Consider the following 18,174-nt stretch of genomic DNA (forward strand, 5'->3'; position numbering starts at 1 on the left):
AGATAAGGAAGCTTGTGATTGTCTTCCTTGTCATAATGAATAACAAGGAAGCTTGTGTTTTTCTGCTTTGAATCTTCATCCACGTGGGTAGATGGGTGGAAGATGATTTGGATCTCACGTGGCAACCACATGTTGACTAACGGTAGATTCTCTATCATTTGTCTCCCCCCGAAGGCGTGCTTCGAGACTCTCACGAGAGGGGTTCAAAACGTGTCGTTTAGTTCATCCAGCATGGGAGTGTTCGGAATCTCGTCTTGCGGGTTAGGTTTTCCCAATTCAGGTGTCTCGGACACGTTGGGGAAAAAATAATTAGATAAGTCATGCTTATTCGACCAATACATGATTAGAAAAAAAGATAATATGGCAATATGAATATACAAGAGATATGGTTGTAACCAACATTAAATAACACAAGTTCAATAAATACCACATTTGTTGAGTCAAATCTTCCCCCAAGACCTACTTCAATAATTGCAACATCAACCTACAATCAAACAGGTCATCAGCTAAGTGATTAAAACATGCAATCTACTTTTATGTGAGTCACTCCACTTAATTCAATATTGAATACATACGTGTCAATCATATAAAGCAGGAATGTTTAGTAATTATGACCCAAAAACATTTTAGGTACAGAGCCTTCATAACAAACAAATAAGCTTTGTTAGATCAGCCACTTGAAATTTGTTACTTGTATTAGGGATGATGACCACAACTCTTTTAGTAATAATAAGGATATTCTGAATGTCTACTCTCAGTATTAGAAACTTATGATCAAATCCTTGTTATACTAATGAGAAAAGGTATACATGGCTTGAACTACATTACCAGTCCTGTTACCTTGGATGAGATTCACAAAGCCAGGTGTTCTCCAGGCTTGGATCAAAGCCCAGGTCCCAGTGGACTCATCTTAGAATTTTATAGAAAATACTAGAATATCATCTCATCTAAGTTTGGATTATGAGTTAGTAGGTAAATTGTTGCAAACAATTCCAGAGCTCTACAGTAAAAGTAGTAACAATGCTAATACTAGAATATCCACCGGTCATAAGTCCTGACATTCAAATTAACAATAGATAGGTATTTGAATTTTTATTGCAACAGAAATGTTACTTCAAATTTTCTAGATGACCAACTGAACAAAATAAACAAACATATATTTCTTCTTTGTCCATACAATGCTTTATGTCATGCATATTACCATCTAGTCTCAGAAGAACATTGGCAATTCTGACCTTTTCAGATACAAATATCTTAAATGCCAACACAGTTAGGAACTGAAATAATGGAGGCATCGGCAAATCCTCATCCACACTCTCCTGCAAAAAGAATTACCCTTAATAAGCATTTTTCGCACCTCATTTTATGTGGTCTCCATATTATCAACCGAGGGTTAAAAGGTTCCTAAATTTAAAATGTAGTTATATAAATATATTGATAGCAAACATTGATTGATTCTCTGTTTGAATGTTGTACGGCAGTTTTTTAAACCATGCACTCCTACTAATCCCAAGGAAGGTTACACAAGTAAGATTCCCAGTTAAATGATCACTGTAATATGAATTACCACATAAACTCTTCAGCAAAACGTTAAATAAGGATTTTGTAACCATAGATATAAATACCATTTACACTTACACTTATTCTCAGAACTTGATGGCTTCATGAGCACACATAACGCATTCATAGCTGTAAAGGAAAGTAAAATTGGAAGGTTGAATTAAAACTTAATTTTAAGAAAGCCCTTATTAAGATCTTGGAGGATTTCATCTTGTAAATCCTCATTCTAGAGGTTTTAAAGATCAATATATCCAGTAGACAAATGTGTGTCCTTCATCAAGGATGTGACCATATGTACGAGCAGCTGCAAAAATTGATTTAGATCAACGAGAGGGATAAGATATGCAGGATTTTCTTCTATTCCCCCTCTTCATATTATTATCATGAATGTGTATATCAATGTGATCAACCACGCTAAGAATGTAGGTACGTCAAGTGGATTAATCTTGATAACATCAGTTAGAAATGGCAAATTAAGCCCAAATTGAACCTAGCCAAATCAAGGAAATTTTTTTTATGGGCTTGGCATCCAGGAAAACCCATATGCTATAAGTTCAGATAGTTCAATATGGAACTTCACCAACCTAAATGCAAAATAAAGTAATTCTAATAGGATCTAACACTTGTCTCAACCAAACCCCATAGCAATTTCTCCCTAACCCCTCTCCTGACTCTTTAACATGTCTAAAGAAGCTAAGCATCACAAACAGCGTGGAAGTGGTGGGCAGCAATCCAGGTGGTAGTGCAATCAAGCAAGCCTTTTCTCCATGTTCCTTTCTCTCCCACCTCTTCCTCTCACACTCTCCCTTCTCTTCCACCTCCCTCCTCTTCCACACACTCTCTGTCTCTCTGTACAATTAAACAGATTATCGATTCCCATAGCCTGGACAAAGCAAGCACAGTGAAAAATACCTTTTTTTCAATTGAGGAATGAGGTAGAGACAAGTTGGTGAGCTAGGATGAGGGGTTGGTTGAGGAATGGTAAACCTTTACCTTCTGCACCCTATTGCCAATACTTACATCAGTAGAGACATTCTCCTATGTTACAGATGACACACCTCTGGGGGGTTGTTGAAGTATATCTAGAATCTCCAATAGCTTTAAAAGAAAGGACCTGTGTGATTAAAAGATAGAGTAAAAGATATATTTTTTCCAAAATTAAAAACTTATATACTCCTGGAACACCCCCATATTTACACCTTGTCTGCATCCATTGGATTTGTCATTACTTTGAGATACATTAAGGTCTTTGATTGGTGATTATTAAGACCTATAGGAACAAATTTATGAAGAAATACTATGAATTTTTTATTTAGAAAATAAATCTAAAGCATAATCAAATTGTTGTATTTGTAAATGCGATATCAAAATAGCATATAATAATACAAAATTTTCTTCATACATGTTAGATTGAATGATTGAGATCTCACATCTTAAATCAAATTTGATTTTGGATAACCATGCAATAAGAGAATACCAATCTAAATCAAGTTTGGTTTTAGATACCAGTTGGTGCACACTCCAACTGATATTTGCTAACCCAAAAGATCATGTACTGGATATGATCCACCATTGGTTGGATATTATTTTTCACTATTTTTACTGGTTGGTAACTAGGTGGGTTACAATCACCCACAAGCTGTACGATACTGGATTACATTGTGTAATGCTGAATAAAGATGTCTCAAACTGTAAGAAGGGATGATTTTTCACCAGAACTCATCCAGTTTAGATGGGGTTGGCATTGTAACAGTTTCATAGAAAAACTTCAGAATGATACTTCAACCTTTAGACCCGACATCATGTGCAATTATAATATGTACAAAATTTTCTATTAAGAGTATATTCATAAGTAGAATCTCTAACTGAATAAGTAAATTCTAGACCAAAGTATCAATCCAAAAATTAACAAAGGGGCACTGAAATGGAAGATCAACATCATCAAATATGACAAAGTTTACCTAAAGCTCATATAAACAAAAATTGGCCATTCTCCTTGTTTAATCATCTAGAGTAAGTTTTCATTCCACTATCACATATATCTCTTCAGGATTCAATGAACTTTTACTAGTATCAAGATTATTGTTAAGGTGAATAGCTTGTTCCTTCTAAATTCTATCAAGGTTGGGTACATAATGGAAAAATGAATAATACATAAACACACCTTCAATAGGTTCCAACAATCCCAAAAGTAATACAAAAACTTATCTTCGGAGATATCTAACCTGCAAAATTATACTAATTGATAAGCATCAAATAGAACAGAAATCTAAAACATCTAAGGGTGAAATTACTAATACAAAACATTCAGTGATCTTCTTTCATCAAGCACCACGAGATTCAATATTCTGGTATTTAAAATCAAAGAAAACTGAAACAAGAAGAATTCTGTATAATCCAAATTTTACATTAGAAGATTGAATTGTCAATTAAGAAGAACAATCTTTGTGGAGAACGCTGACATTAAAGGCATAAGGATATCATGTATGATTATGAAATAGAAAGCTAGTGCCCAAAAGTAACAAGAACACTGCTAATAATATTAAGAAATTATGACAAAAAGTTTTATAACATTATAAATCGTGGTTCGTCTTACCGGTCCATACCGATATACCGACCAGCTACTGGTACAATATGTACCGAGCTATAACAAGATATATTGAGCGTACCAACACATGATACATGGAGGGCATACCAATACACCACTTATACCGGTCTCCTATTGGACTGGTACGTGCCACCCGTACCGAGCGATATGATGGACCTTATTATAAACATGGTCAATCAAAAAGAAGCATACTTATGTTAAAACTTACCCATTAATTCGAAATCTTTCTCTGACATCCATTAGATGAGGAGATGTGAATAGTCCCGTTCGGAAACCACATTCACGTAAAATAGCTTCACAAAATGTGCATGTTGAACCCTGAAATTTTCATCCCATAAAAAAAGAGCACCATGGGCATCTCGTTTAATTTTGCTACAGAACAGAATTATGATCAAGACATAAATATAAAATAATAGAAGATAATCTGCAACTTGTAAGCTCTTGGGTAATAGGAAAATAAAATCAAACAGTCAATTGTGGATAAAGGCATGAAAACAGATTACCTCAAGATAAACCATTAATGTATAGAATGCTCACAAGCAAGGTTCGCAATACCGTACCGTACCGGTATTTCGACCTGGGCTCGGTACTGGTATGGTACGGTATACCGAGCGGTACACCCAGGTGTACCGAGTACTGTAGCACTGCTACAGTGCTATAGTACTCTCGGACCGGTACGTACCGCCCGTACCGGGCGGTATGGCTCGGTACGGCAGACCCTGCTCACAAGTTACTCAGAATTGAAAGAAACATCCTTGTTATATACAGACCAATAGTAACAAAATAAAATATCAAATAACTCAAAAGGAAAACAACTTGATCATTTAATATTTGTTATTGACAGCACAGAGTGAAAGATGACACATAAACTAAATAGGTTTCTGTTCAACCATAATTACATACGCCAATCTGGTACTAGTTTTGATAAGTCACCTGATTGGTGTCGTGCCAAAATGCTGAATGGTTTCTGAAATATATCCCACCTAATATCACTGGAAAAAAGATAATGAAAAGGAAGATATGCCAAGTCTGGTTTCATACCAAGCGCACCATTCGATAAGGTTACGTTACCAAGTTACCATCAAAGAAGGTAATTGGTATTTGGTACCTAACTGCACCAAACAGTAAGCTTACCATCTATTACTGGTATTGGAACTATTTTGAACTTTTTTAGACTATTTTAATATGGGATCTTCGAGGAAGCTATCAACAGTCCCCTTTCCTTCGGTCAACAAAGTTAGCAACTCCTCAACAGCCCCTCTTTGGAGATTCACTTCTCTTTCTCATCCATCTATGCTTTTGCCATAGTCACCTCCTCTGCCTCTGCACAACCTTTGAATCTGGTTCCCCTTCCCCATATTACTGCCACCTCCTCGTATTGCCGCAGCCTCCTTCAGTATGCATCACTGCCTCCTCCTAGTATGTGTCCTCCCCTATCTCCTCTTCCTCCTTTCGCCTTCTCATTCACAAGAAGAATTGTTTGATTTGATATAGACCAGTTCTGAATCTTAGTTCCTTTTATTAGTTGTGTTTTAGATGCTTGAGTATTCCAAAACTCAGAACAGTTTGTGGCTAGTGTTAAAAGAGTAAACAAAGTTCACCAGCCAATCTGATTTCAGTCAATTAATTGGCCTTTGGTAAGATGTCATTGGAAAATGTCCAGAATCAATCAAAGTCAACTGGCATTAAGCCATTAGCCAACTTTGACTAATTTAGCAGATTCAGATTGATAGCCTAAAAGAAAAAAGAGGTGCAGAGAGGAACACAAGGGGAAGAGATGGGAGAAGATAAACAAAAGACAAGTCATAATTATTATGATTCTGAAACAAAAAAAAGAGATGCTGTTTCATTTTCTTGCAAACATAATATATGTTGTCTACAACTACTATTGCAAACTCGCAATATCCACTGTCATATGCAATAAAAAGAAAGAACAACAGAGAGGCAAGACAAGGATTATTAATCACTTGCGGAATAGGAATTCTATCACAAAGAAAGAAAATATCACAGGATTTAGAATAAATCACAAGTATCTTTTTATATAACTTCTTGTATTAACCCAACATTTCATTTCATGGTAATTAGTAGAGCATTAGAGCCATAATATGGCTTTTCATTATTTTTTAAACTAAAATAAATATTTACTCTAGTAATATATCTGTACAGTATATTTATTATTTATTTATAAATAAGGAATTGTTCTCCATTATTTATCATTGTTATTTTACGTACAATATTTTATCTTTTGTCATATAGTTTTAGATGAAGATATCTTTTGCAATATAAAGATATAGAACTCTACAACAACAACAACTACTATTACATATTAAAAAAGGTGAAGGGTTGTGTTGGATCATTGACAACCAACGTAAGACTATATTAGATCTCATGAAAAAAGATGAACTCTAAGCATAAAATATTTTTATTTACTATAGTTTAATTTTGATTTTGTTTTTCTTTTAAAAAAATCACCAACCAAATTCTGCCGATTCCTAGCTATTGCCAATCACATATTGATCTTGTGAACTATGCTTGAGAGGTGCATCTTATAAAAAGCTAGATGACATAAGTTTAATGACAGATGAATCATTGAATTCATTAACTAAATACTTGCCCAGTACCCCCTTGCAAAATCAGATTGAGAAGGTTCAATCCTCTCTTTATTCTATACATCTTCGAGGCTTTTGTCTTAAGCAAGGGGCAAGAAAGGCAAAATTTTGAGGAAATGTTGATCAATTTAGGATAGTCTCCTCATCCTGATTTGGAAAGATTTGACTTGGAGGCTCTTTCATGGTGTTAATAGAGAACCATAAAAAATGCCGAACTACCATCAAGTGGTTTACTTATTGAAAGCAATTAAACTATGAGATTTTTTTTTGTTGGAATTCTCTTTGTGAGCAAGAAACTTTTATCACCTTTCTTTCACTTTATGTTCCTCTACCCTTTCTTATCTCTTTTCTGCTTAATTTTACTTACAAAATAAATTGTCAGTTCTCTGCCCTTGTGCCAATAGAAAGAGACAATATATTTCAGAGGACACAGGTTCAATTGTCGCATTGATAAACTCATACAAATAACTTCTTTGAAAAGGCCTGAACCTATTTGGCTCTATAACCATGCCAGCTAGTAGCTAGTACAATATATCTTGTGATATTCAACTAACATACCAAATATTTAATTCTTAAATATAGTAAGAAACAAGGTTCTTAATCTCGTACCATACTGATGTAGCGAGCTTTGCTCGGTATGGTACGGTACGACATACCAAGCAGTATGTCTAAAATAGACATAAAATCCTTCGAAAATATCTAAAAATAGAAGGAAAAAAAAAGTTAAGATAGGATAATTAAGTTAGAAATAAATATACATTTAGTATAGTTTTAGCAAAACTAATATAAATTAGGTAAAAATAATGCCACGTATCTTTTTTGGGCTTTGGGGAGTAGCCTTGTGCAAGGTTTGCAATTTCGGTTCGTTCCAGATCGTTCTTCCTCTTAATCCTCCCAAATTAGCTTCCTAAATTTAGTTCAATCTACAAATCGTTGCTTTGTTGAGTTTAGGATAGTGAAAAATATGAGAATAAGAGAGAATGTGAAAAAAAATGAGTTTGAAAGAGTTTAAGAGAGTATGAGAATGAAATAGATTGAAATAGGGGGGAGGAAAAGGTTTAAAAACCCTTGAGGAGGACTCCAACGGTCAAATTGACTGTTAGAGTACTGTTGCCATTCAGTAATGGTCAATTTCGATCGTTACCACCCGGTACAACCCTGTATCGCCCGATATGGGGCCAAATGCCGGATACCACCCGGTAGTGGGCGGTCCGCGTGCCGATCTACTGGCAGATCGGTACGTACCATACAGTATTGTAAACCCATTGAGAAATCTATTTTGTTCTTGATGCATGGTGATTGATTAAGGTTAATTCTTGTGAGAGTTCATATTTTCCAAGATCATCTAAAATTTGCATGTTGATCTTCTGTTGATGAACAAAATAGCTATAAAATTTGTAATATTGTGTTTGATGTCATTTGTATTGTGCATCATAGCATAGTCATATGAATCAAGCATCATGACATTACCAGTGAATTATGCTAATTTCATCTCACATCTCTATTAAAAGTTCTTCTTGTATACTTTTCCAAAGGCAATGGACAGGAAACTAGCTAAAATTAAAGAAATACCCTAAACACAGTCATGCATATACATCCGAGTAGCATAACCAAAAGATGAGAACAAAATACAATCACAACTCCCGATGGGATCATCACGTGTTGATAGTGATTTCAATAGGCGCTCGGGCGAGGCGAGGCGAGGCCCGAGTGCCTCGCTTCATGTCTAGGCGTCTCGCTTCAAAGAGGCGCTCGCCCGAGCCCAGGCACCAGGCGCTTCGGGCGAGCGCCTGGGTTAAACCAAGCGACCGAACCAGATTTTTAGGTCTGGTTGGTCTCCGATGCTTTAGTTAGTTTAATCGAATCAACTAAATCATCGATATCAGGCTCCCTCTCATGATTTCCCCGACTTCCCCAACCATAACACTCACGATTTTGCCGCTGAGATTTCTTCTCTATTGTCGCTGCCACTATCGCTATTGTCGCTACTCGCCGCTGCCACAATCACTGCTCGCCGCTGCTGTTGCCGCTCCCGCTTCCACTGCCGCTTGTAGCTCCCGCTCCCACTCCTACTATCGCTCGCCACTCCCGCTGTCGTCGCCGCTCGCCGTTGCCACAATCGTTGCTTGCTGACTGCTCGCCGCTGCCACAATCGTTGCTGTCGCTCGCCACTCCCGCTGTCGTTGCCTCAACAGCCTCGATCTTCTCACACTCTTCTCACTATACTGTTAACAGTATGTTAACAGTATACTGCTAACTTGATACTAATAATAGTATTTTTATTTATTAGATTAATAATATATTATTTTAATTTTAATACTATTAATTTTTATTTATTTAATAGTTTATTTTTTATTTAAAAAATAAAAAATATACTATTTGAGATATTTATTTATTATAATTTTGTACCTGATTTTCTTAATTTAATAGCATATTTTTATTTAAATAATTATATTTATTAATTATATTATATATTTTTATATTTTAGTGCCTCATTTCGCTCGAGCGAGCGCCTAACGCCTCGAGCGTTTTTGGACCTTGATGCCTAGCGCTTTTTAAATCACCGCGTGTTGAACAGTATGCTTCTGATCTTCAATTTCTTTTAACAAGGACATGTGTGAAGTGCATTTTGTTTCGAAATACCAACTGCATAAAAATTTGTATTGAGGAGAAAGATAAATCTCTGATAAATCCATCACATCTATCGAACTTCAAAAAGGTCATAGTACGAAGAGATGGAAAGAGCACATTGAGTTGACAGTGTATGAAACCAATCTAACTAAATAATCAAAGAAGGATATAAGCTACCAACTCTAGAAGAGAGAAGTAGCAGCTCATTAGATTAATCAATGACATTAGCTAGGATATTAGATTAAAGACCCCAAAGAGAAAGCCATGATAAAATACCTCATGGATATCCATATTCATCCTGCACAACACTAACATAGATTGTTGAATTCTTGGATGATGGTGTTGGCCGCTATCTAGCTAGGTATTATGCTAAAAATAATCATCCATTCCATTCCCAATAGTGATTCTGCAAGAGAAGGCAAATGATTTCTCCAAGGCAAAGGTGGAAAAGGAAAAAGTTTTGCACAGTAGTTATTCCAAAATGGTTTATGACATTTAAAGCAAGAAAATCAATTTCATCCAATTTGGCTTGTACCCTCTGATGTTTACCAATCCAACCCGAACCGAGACGTGGACCACATCCATTTCAGGTTGCCTGGTCTGACCAACTTAAAAAACCTTTAATAGGGTAAATTAGGGTTTATGTTTGCAAGCCCTCTTCTTTGTACGTGTGGAGAACGTGACCCCTTTTCTCCATATACACACGAAACATTGTCGCTCGTTGCTTTGATGACTATCATGCACCATCATCCTTGAAAATGCTTCCTCCTATTCTCCTCCTTTTCCTCATCTTCCTCCACTGTCTCCTCTTCTTCCTTCCTCTCCCTCCTTCCTCCTCCACAGTCTCCTTTTCTTCTTCTTCTTCCTCCTCTTCTTGCTTCCTCTTCCTCCACTGTCTCTTCTTTAGGGTCTTCCTCTTCCTCCTTCCTCCTTTTCCTCCACCACTGCCTCTTCTTCCTTCCTCTTCCTCCACAGCCTCCTCTTCTTCCTTCCACTTTGTACATACCGATATACTATGTCGGTACACCATTACCGGTATGGTATCTACTGGTCCAGCTAGAAACCAGCACATACCTGTGTATTGCGAAATTGCAATTCTTAATTTGAAGTATCTAAACTGCATGATTTAGCTCGAATGGTTTACGAAGACCTGCAAAAAGGTTTCTGTAGGTCAAATCAATGGTTGAAGGGATTACACTTGACCTTTAGTCCAGGAGTCAATCATTTTTAAAGATAAAGATATGCAAATTTGAATATGATTCTTTTTGCACAAATCAGTGATTTAAAAACTGATCGGACCAGTCTACAGCGACCACTATTTCAGTCCAACCAGAAAGCAGGATGCAGACCAAGCAAAATCGCTCGGTCCGGTCTGAAGCAGGGGTTACTGACTGGTAACCCTACCAAACCAAGCTTACCGCCTGGTTTTAGTGATTAAACCCATGGGGTGCCAGGCAGTAATCACACCACTTGCTGCCCATATCCCTTTTTTAAATTTTTTATAGTCTTTTGATGGCAGCATTCCATTTTTTCCTCTCTCTGCTCTACTATCTGTCTCATCTCTTCTCCCTGATGCCTCACCACTATAGCTCAGCTGCCTCACTGCTGCCCACATCGCCATTATTGGTTACTCTCCAGTATTACTCCTCAGTCGCTTCTCCTCACAGCCTCCTCTGCATTCTCTTCCTCTTCCACTTCCTCGTTCCTCCTCTCCTCCCTCTCCATCTCTCCTCTTCTTTCCCTCTTTCTATTTGGTCTATACCAATCAGTATGTCGGAATACCCTGTGTCAGTACACCAGCATGTACCAAACCCATACTCATCTGGCTAAAAACTGACACAGGTCTTGGACCAAAACTTCAAACCCTGGTACAAATACACAACAAATAGGACTAACAAAACAAAAGAAAAAAAGTACAGACTAAATACTAAATAGTACATATAAATGTTGCCCTTTGGAAATTCCAACAAATAACTCTTACCTTTTTAAAAATACTGCAGTGACCTGCACAAACATACTGCCAAATCTTTTCCTCTAAGACAGTGATTGCCGATGTTGCTAAGTCCCAATATTTATCAAGTTAGGCTATTGAAGATGGTATGGATCATGGGTTCATGTATCCATCCATAGTGCATGAGCTGCACATACAAGTCTTATCAACTACCACATATTTACTACATGTCCTTGGATTAGTAGGTAGAATTCCAACCATATCAAGTTTCAAATAGCCTAGTCATGTCAGATTCCTCTTTGGACCCTTGGAAGATGAGTGCATCATCTACAGATTAACAAGATGAGACATTGAAAGTACAAGGATTACAACCCAATCCTTCTGACATAGCATGATAATGTAATTGATTTCCAAACAGACATATATTGAAGAAACTGCACATGGACCTATATATGACCAGAAACTCAAAGTGTATCATACCACTGTGTTCCTCCAACACCACAAGATACAAAAAAAAAACAAAATAATTCAGTGGAAAGTGGCGAGAAGCATCAAGTTGTCATCCAAAGCTTGTGTTTAAGTGAATTTGTCAAGTTAAAGTACATGGTAGAAAGTAGAAACAATGATGATATATAAAGAATTAAAATAAAAGATAGGATACAAAGAACAAGAATTAAGAGGCAAAAGCATTACCTTTCCTTTAGTTCCTCCTATGTGGATAATCTTAAGTTCGGGTAAGCTTTTCTCCACACCTATTATCTGTTAGAAAAACAAAGTGAATATTTGCAAGGAAAAGCAAAAGAAAACATGAAAGACGAATTTAAAAGATATGAAGGAACAAAGCATGGTTCGCTTTATCAATCCGTACCAATGTACCAACCGGCCATCGGTATGATACGTACCAACATATCGACACATATGGTTCACCTTATCAGTCCGTACCAGTTGTCGGTACGGTATGTACCAAGTCGTACCGAACACACCGACACATGATACATGGGGCATATTGATCACGGGGCTTACCAGAAGGTAAATCTTGTACAGCACATGGACTGTCCAAAATTGGGCAATTCGGGTTCTGATTCAGGCCCAAACCAGTACATACTGCCCACATGTGTCAGTCCAAACAATATGTTAAACCATGGTATTGACCAATCCGACCTAGTTTAGATGCATCAAAAGAAGCAAGACTCTCATCATGTAACTAAAAAGGATCCTTTTGTATGTCTCCGAGTAACTAAGGACCCTTCTGTATGTAGTCATTTTCAAGGACTGCTCTGTAGTGTTTAATCAGCAAACCTTTCTCTATGTAGCTTTTCCTCCTTTTTCCTGTATCTCTCTTTCTTTCAGTCAGCTGCTAGCTGAAACCTATACCACTTTGGTCTTAGCTTTCCACCCGACATAGCTGTTGTGTCTCCTACTCTCCTCCTTGTGTCATTGTCATCGTCTCCTCCTATATTGTGCATTATCTCCTATTCTGCTTCCTCTCCTCTCCTACTCCTCCCCTCTCTCCTCTGCTTCTTCATCTCCTCCTACTCCCCTCCTTTCTACTCTACTTCCTCCTCTCCGCATACTCCATTCCTCTCTCCTCTCCTACTCTTCCTCCCATCGTCTCTCTCTTTCTCTTTGATCTGTGCCAACTAATACACTGGTCTACATGTATTGGCATGCCAGTATACACTAGACCATATCAATCTTACTAGGGACCAATACAGGTCTCAGACTAGAACTTGAAACCTTGTCATACATATATGCTGAAAAGTGGAAAATGATGTTTTTTTGAAAGTGATGAATACTCCAAATAAATATTTTAGGACACGATTCTCTAACAAGGGTTTTCTTTACTTTGAGAGGAAGAAAAGAGCCCAAGCTATGATCTAATAAAGAATGAAATTAACCTAAAATACCCTATATGATTACAAAAGAAAAATAACAATGTCCTATGGACTTACAAATCTCATATTTAAGTTCTTCAATCATAACTAATCCTAACATAAATCAACCGTAAATAATATTCTCATCTTTCCTACCAATTTAAATGCTGTACTACAATTAGAAAGGCAGTATTTGTCCTCACCCCAAGCTGGACAACCCCTGTTTCCTTTTGTTAAAATAGATAACAATGCAAGTGCATTATCTTTGATGACATATATGTGAAGGTTGTCCACATCATAAACAATAAATTCTTTAATTACAGTCTAAATTGGGAGCACTTGGTAGAAGCAAGATTGTTAGATGGTTGGTTAGTTATTTTAGGAATTTTTGGATATTTGAGTATTTTTCTAACTACAAGACTATGAATCGGAATTGATATATTTGATTTAGATTTGATTATTAACCTTGGTAAAACCTCTTTCCTTAAGAACTAGCCTTTGGATCTATTGCTCTTGATACTTTCAATTCAAACAACTGGTGGACTTATTACCTATCTTTAAATTTATAAAATGTAACATACTGTTGAAGATAATTTATTGATGATCTTATTGAATAACTTGTCCAAGTCAATTTAACTTCATTATGAATGTCTCTTTATGGAAATTTTGGTAATTCCTAAGAACGGTGCTTATTCATGTGCTATTTGAATGTTTGCCAGTATTTGTACTAGTATAAATATTTATTAATGTTGTTGTCTAAGCTAACCTTAATGTGAATGTTTCTCTGTGGAAAACGTAGTTATTCATAAGATCACTGCCACAATCAATTAGCAGCCTACAGCCTTTATTTAGAGATGGATAAAATCAATCTGAATGTGTGGATTGTTTGATCAGATTGAAAAACAGTTATCAAAAGAGACAACTCTTCACTTATCATAGTAAAGAGAAGAATGTGTCCCCTTCAAAATTCAAGCAGGAATACATGATTTTCAACCTAACTTTATTTAGTTCAAAGAAGATTGTCATATAAATGCTTATGCAAATTATTGAGAGCTCTAATAGACAATCTTCATTGCCCCCACAAAACCTACATCCCACAACAATGTGTTTCACATTGCTCCATAACATTGGGTTTCACATTGAAAAGAATTTTTTTTTCTTGAGCAAACAACATTTGATCGCTGACCTAAGGCATAACTTCTTGCATTTAGTCAATTTCTATAATGTCACATTATTGGCATGAGACATTATATCTGAATCACAATGCCTGTATGGAGTGTCATCATTTCTCAACATTATAGACAGGAAAACATCAAGTTCTTAATTGAGGTTCCATGAACTTGAAAATTAAGGCAATTTGTTATAAATAAGTCAAGGTTCACTTTATATCTACAATATCCTTTCTTGCAAGATGTCCTTGAACCATAAGAAAGATAAAAAATTGAATGTCAACAATTGGATAATTCTAAAAAAAATTAATTATAAAAAATGAACACCAAATGCAATCACAAATGGGATTACCTTTAAATAATTAAATATCAAATCCAACTTCTTATCCCTCTTTGGTGGTTCTCCACGTTTGCGACCACTGATTAGGGAGGAAAGGGCCCTCATAGCAGCCTCATATGAAGAAGAAAGAACTAAATCAGGTGTCTTTCCTGAAAGAACACCGTTGCTTTCCATCTCTGCAAATAAATAAGAGAAGGTTACTCTCAACTCAGGAACCAAATAGACATCATCAAATTCAAGTGAATTTTAAAATTAGATTAACATGGAAAATTTCTGATTTTGGCCATCTAAGTTGAAATCTGCCAATGATTTAAATACAAACCAACAAAGAAAACTCATAACCAAGAACATATCGTAGAAAGATATACGGACAAAAGCCAACAACATTTTTTGTCACAACTTTCTTCAGAAAATAATTCCTTTACGCTTAGTAGACATGGCCAACCAATAAAAGATGGATCCCATGGACCAAATCACAAAATAATGAAATACATATGTGCCCTAAAATATTGGCCTTAAATGTGAATAAATGTTGCAACAAGAACATCAAATGGTTTATCTTCTAGATACGTCTAGATCTGCCAGAAGAGAGACGTAGATAATAGGATTTTCCAAAGAGTTCAGATGACTCAAGAAATTACACTAAAGCAACCAGCAAATGGCTTACTCGGATAAATCAATACATCTACTAGGAGAATCATGCCTTTAATTCATTCACTTCTAAAGCCTAGTCTCTCTGCCAAATCTTTATTTGCTTTCCTTTAGTCCTTGCAAGTAATTCATCATCTCAAATATAGGTGGTTGCCTTTGAAAGATCACCGGGTGCTCTGGCACTCACTAAGGAACTCGGGCCAAGTGAAGCTTGAGCACCCAAGTCCAAACGGGCACCTTCAATCGGGCATGGCCAAGGTACATGCCTGATCCAAGGCTTCGGGTGTTCCAAGCATGTGCTTGGACCAAATCAACATGGGTCGAGCCGACCATGAGTCAGGTGCCTTTTGGCGTTTTGGCCTAGCACCTCGGGTGTTTTGGTATCCTAGGGTCTTTTAGTATCCAAGGTTCTAAATACCATACCGTATCGGTGTACCGATCAATCATCGGTACAGTATGTACCGAGTTGCACCAAACATACCAACACACAGTACACTAAGGTGTACGGATGTACTGCCCATACCAGTCCTCTATCGAACAGGTATGTACCACCCGTATCGAGCAATATGGTAAGGTATTGCAAACCATGTTAGTATCTAGCACCTTTGACTACCTTGGTTTGTCTATCATTATAACAAAATACACATTTACTTTGTGTTGAGTTCATAAAACACCCTAGTTTTCTTCACTTTGTTGCTGTCCAACATTAAATATGGATTATTATTAAGTATACTCATGGTCAACTAAGTTAGATGTAGTCACAGATCTGTGTGGGCTGTCAAATACTTCAGAAAAGATTAAATTAATTATGTCATTTACAATGGCAGTGCATATGAGTCCACCACATAGACTGATTTGAATTATATGAAAACTAAGACAAGTATGGGAAGGTTGAGTGTAGCTGCAAAAGCCTCGTTATTGATTGATGCACTGGGCATGGGCACATAAGAAAACCAATCATACCAATTTGCATGCCCACGACTTGGATTCATAGGTATTAGATATGGAAGATAAGAACAGTAGGATTGCTTGGATCAATTATTGATTGAGAAAATAGTTTAAAATTTGAAGAATTAAAAATCATATAAAATAGTAAATATGTATTTTGTAAGATATCTACAACAGCAAGTTGTAATGTCCCAACTATTTGGGATCAAAATTTTATAAGATATCTATCTTTCCCCAAAAAAAGGAAATATAAAAATAATAATACATAAAGAATAATGTTAGAAAAATGATGACAAAACAACGATTTAAATCATGGTATTGGTCGAAAATATTTGATCCAAAATCCAGACAGGTCCCCAGACGTACACTCTAGTACCATTGATGTCCTATAACTCTTATAGTAATGGCTGTATTGGAAACTGCCTTAAGGTCACACACAATTTTATTTGACCAATGAGTACGAAACCATATTTGCTAGGCAAGAATTAATGGAAGCAATCTTAACAATGGATCAGATGCAACTTAAACATAGATATACCAAGCTACACGCATGAATATGGGGTCGTAATTTAACCTCAGTGTGAATTATTAGTTAACCAATCTAGTTCAGAAATATGGGAAACAGCCTTGTAGAAGCACAGTGAATATCATTTTCTACGTCATGACTCATAAGACATTTTAAATATAAGAACAAATTGATCTTCCCTGAGAGAACCAAAGCTGCTTATGTTACTTCTAACATAACAGGTATGCAATGACGTCCAAGCCTAACTCTCAAACCCTAAACGTTCAATTATCAAAGTGAGTACAAGCTTTACCAGCATATCATTAAAACATCTTGAACAATCCTAAAAATTAACGAAACCACATACTTTAGCCAAACTCATCGACCTGCAACTGCTACTGTATTAGTTTACAATCTTCTCTATCGATCAGCAGAATCAACGTTTAGAGCAATATAATTATCTGTCATTAAATATTAAAGACGATCCAAATAAGCCCAAGAATCGAGAAGCAGATCGCGGGACTTGAGATGCACAGAACCAAGAGAATTACCTGTGGGCAGGCGGCGACGGGAAGGCAGGCGGAAGCAGACGAGGGCGAGGAGGGAGCGGCCTTTGAGACTGAGATAGAAGAAGGGGGAAGGAGAGGAAGGCCTCGATATGGGGGTCGGCGGGGAATCGACCGGGCGCCTAGTGGTGGTGAGGCCAGGATAGGGAATATGCGGGGGACACCGGTTCGGTGCGGTTGGCGATACGGCGAAAGCGGTAGCGACGGCGGGCATCACATAACAATAAGCCTATAGAATGAGGAGGAAAATGACAACAAAAAATAACGTTATCCTGAGCCTGAGGAAGCAGGGGAGCCCTAACAACCGTGGCACGCCGTCAATCGCAAGATGGAATGTGGAGAAAAAGTAAAGAGAACAGAAAGGGGGGAAGCGGAAGTCGCCGCCCGCCGTCATCTCCGTCCGCTGGCGGGCTGCTGACTCCAAGCGACGATTGCAGCGACACGATGCAGCAACGTTGCCGTCCTGCGTTCTTCCATTTTAAGTGGAACGGAATTGGAGCAGGTTGGAATCTTGTCCAATTATTTACCTTTTTATTCCTCATTTTGGCCAAGTGTGGTAGCAAATGCATACTACGTGAACGCTCAATATGGTTCCAAAATGTTGATTTAATTATAAATGATTTTGACTATCTAAAAGGTGATGATAATTCGTGTTTGAATGACCTTTATGTTGTTTTATGTTATTAATATCAAGTAAATGATTTTTACCGTATTAATATATCTAGTATTATTAAGTGGCGTCGTTTAATGTAATATATAATG

At 36.9% G+C, this 18,174-nt stretch overlaps 1 protein-coding gene across 2 annotated transcripts in view; it reads right to left on the reverse strand.

The window, feature by feature from the left end:
• The window catches only part of LOC135612422 (folylpolyglutamate synthase-like), a 31,003-nt gene extending 13,120 nt beyond the window's left edge, over window positions 1-17,883 (reverse strand). The window contains exons 1-7 of one of the 2 annotated variants that reach the window (XM_065108730.1): window positions 17,398-17,883; window positions 14,755-14,918; window positions 12,053-12,118; window positions 4,377-4,486; window positions 3,725-3,785; window positions 1,236-1,319; window positions 428-484 (exon numbers count right to left, since the gene is read on the reverse strand). In XM_065108730.1, the coding sequence (XP_064964802.1) occupies window positions 428-484; window positions 1,236-1,319; window positions 3,725-3,785; window positions 4,377-4,486; window positions 12,053-12,118; window positions 14,755-14,918; window positions 17,398-17,626 (771 nt within the window). In that variant the 5' untranslated portion in view covers window positions 17,627-17,883. Of the gene's footprint in view, window positions 1-427; window positions 485-1,235; window positions 1,320-3,724; window positions 3,786-4,376; window positions 4,487-9,684; window positions 9,815-12,052; window positions 12,119-14,754; window positions 14,919-17,397 lie in introns of those variants that run through there. The other variant, XM_065108795.1, reaches the window with a different exon arrangement.
• Between the last annotated feature and the right edge of the window lie 291 nt (window positions 17,884-18,174).

This window comes from Musa acuminata, chromosome BXJ1-1 (genome assembly GCF_036884655.1).
Source record: "Musa acuminata AAA Group cultivar baxijiao chromosome BXJ1-1, Cavendish_Baxijiao_AAA, whole genome shotgun sequence".
In the NCBI taxonomy this organism is placed as follows: domain Eukaryota; kingdom Viridiplantae; phylum Streptophyta; class Magnoliopsida; order Zingiberales; family Musaceae; genus Musa; species Musa acuminata.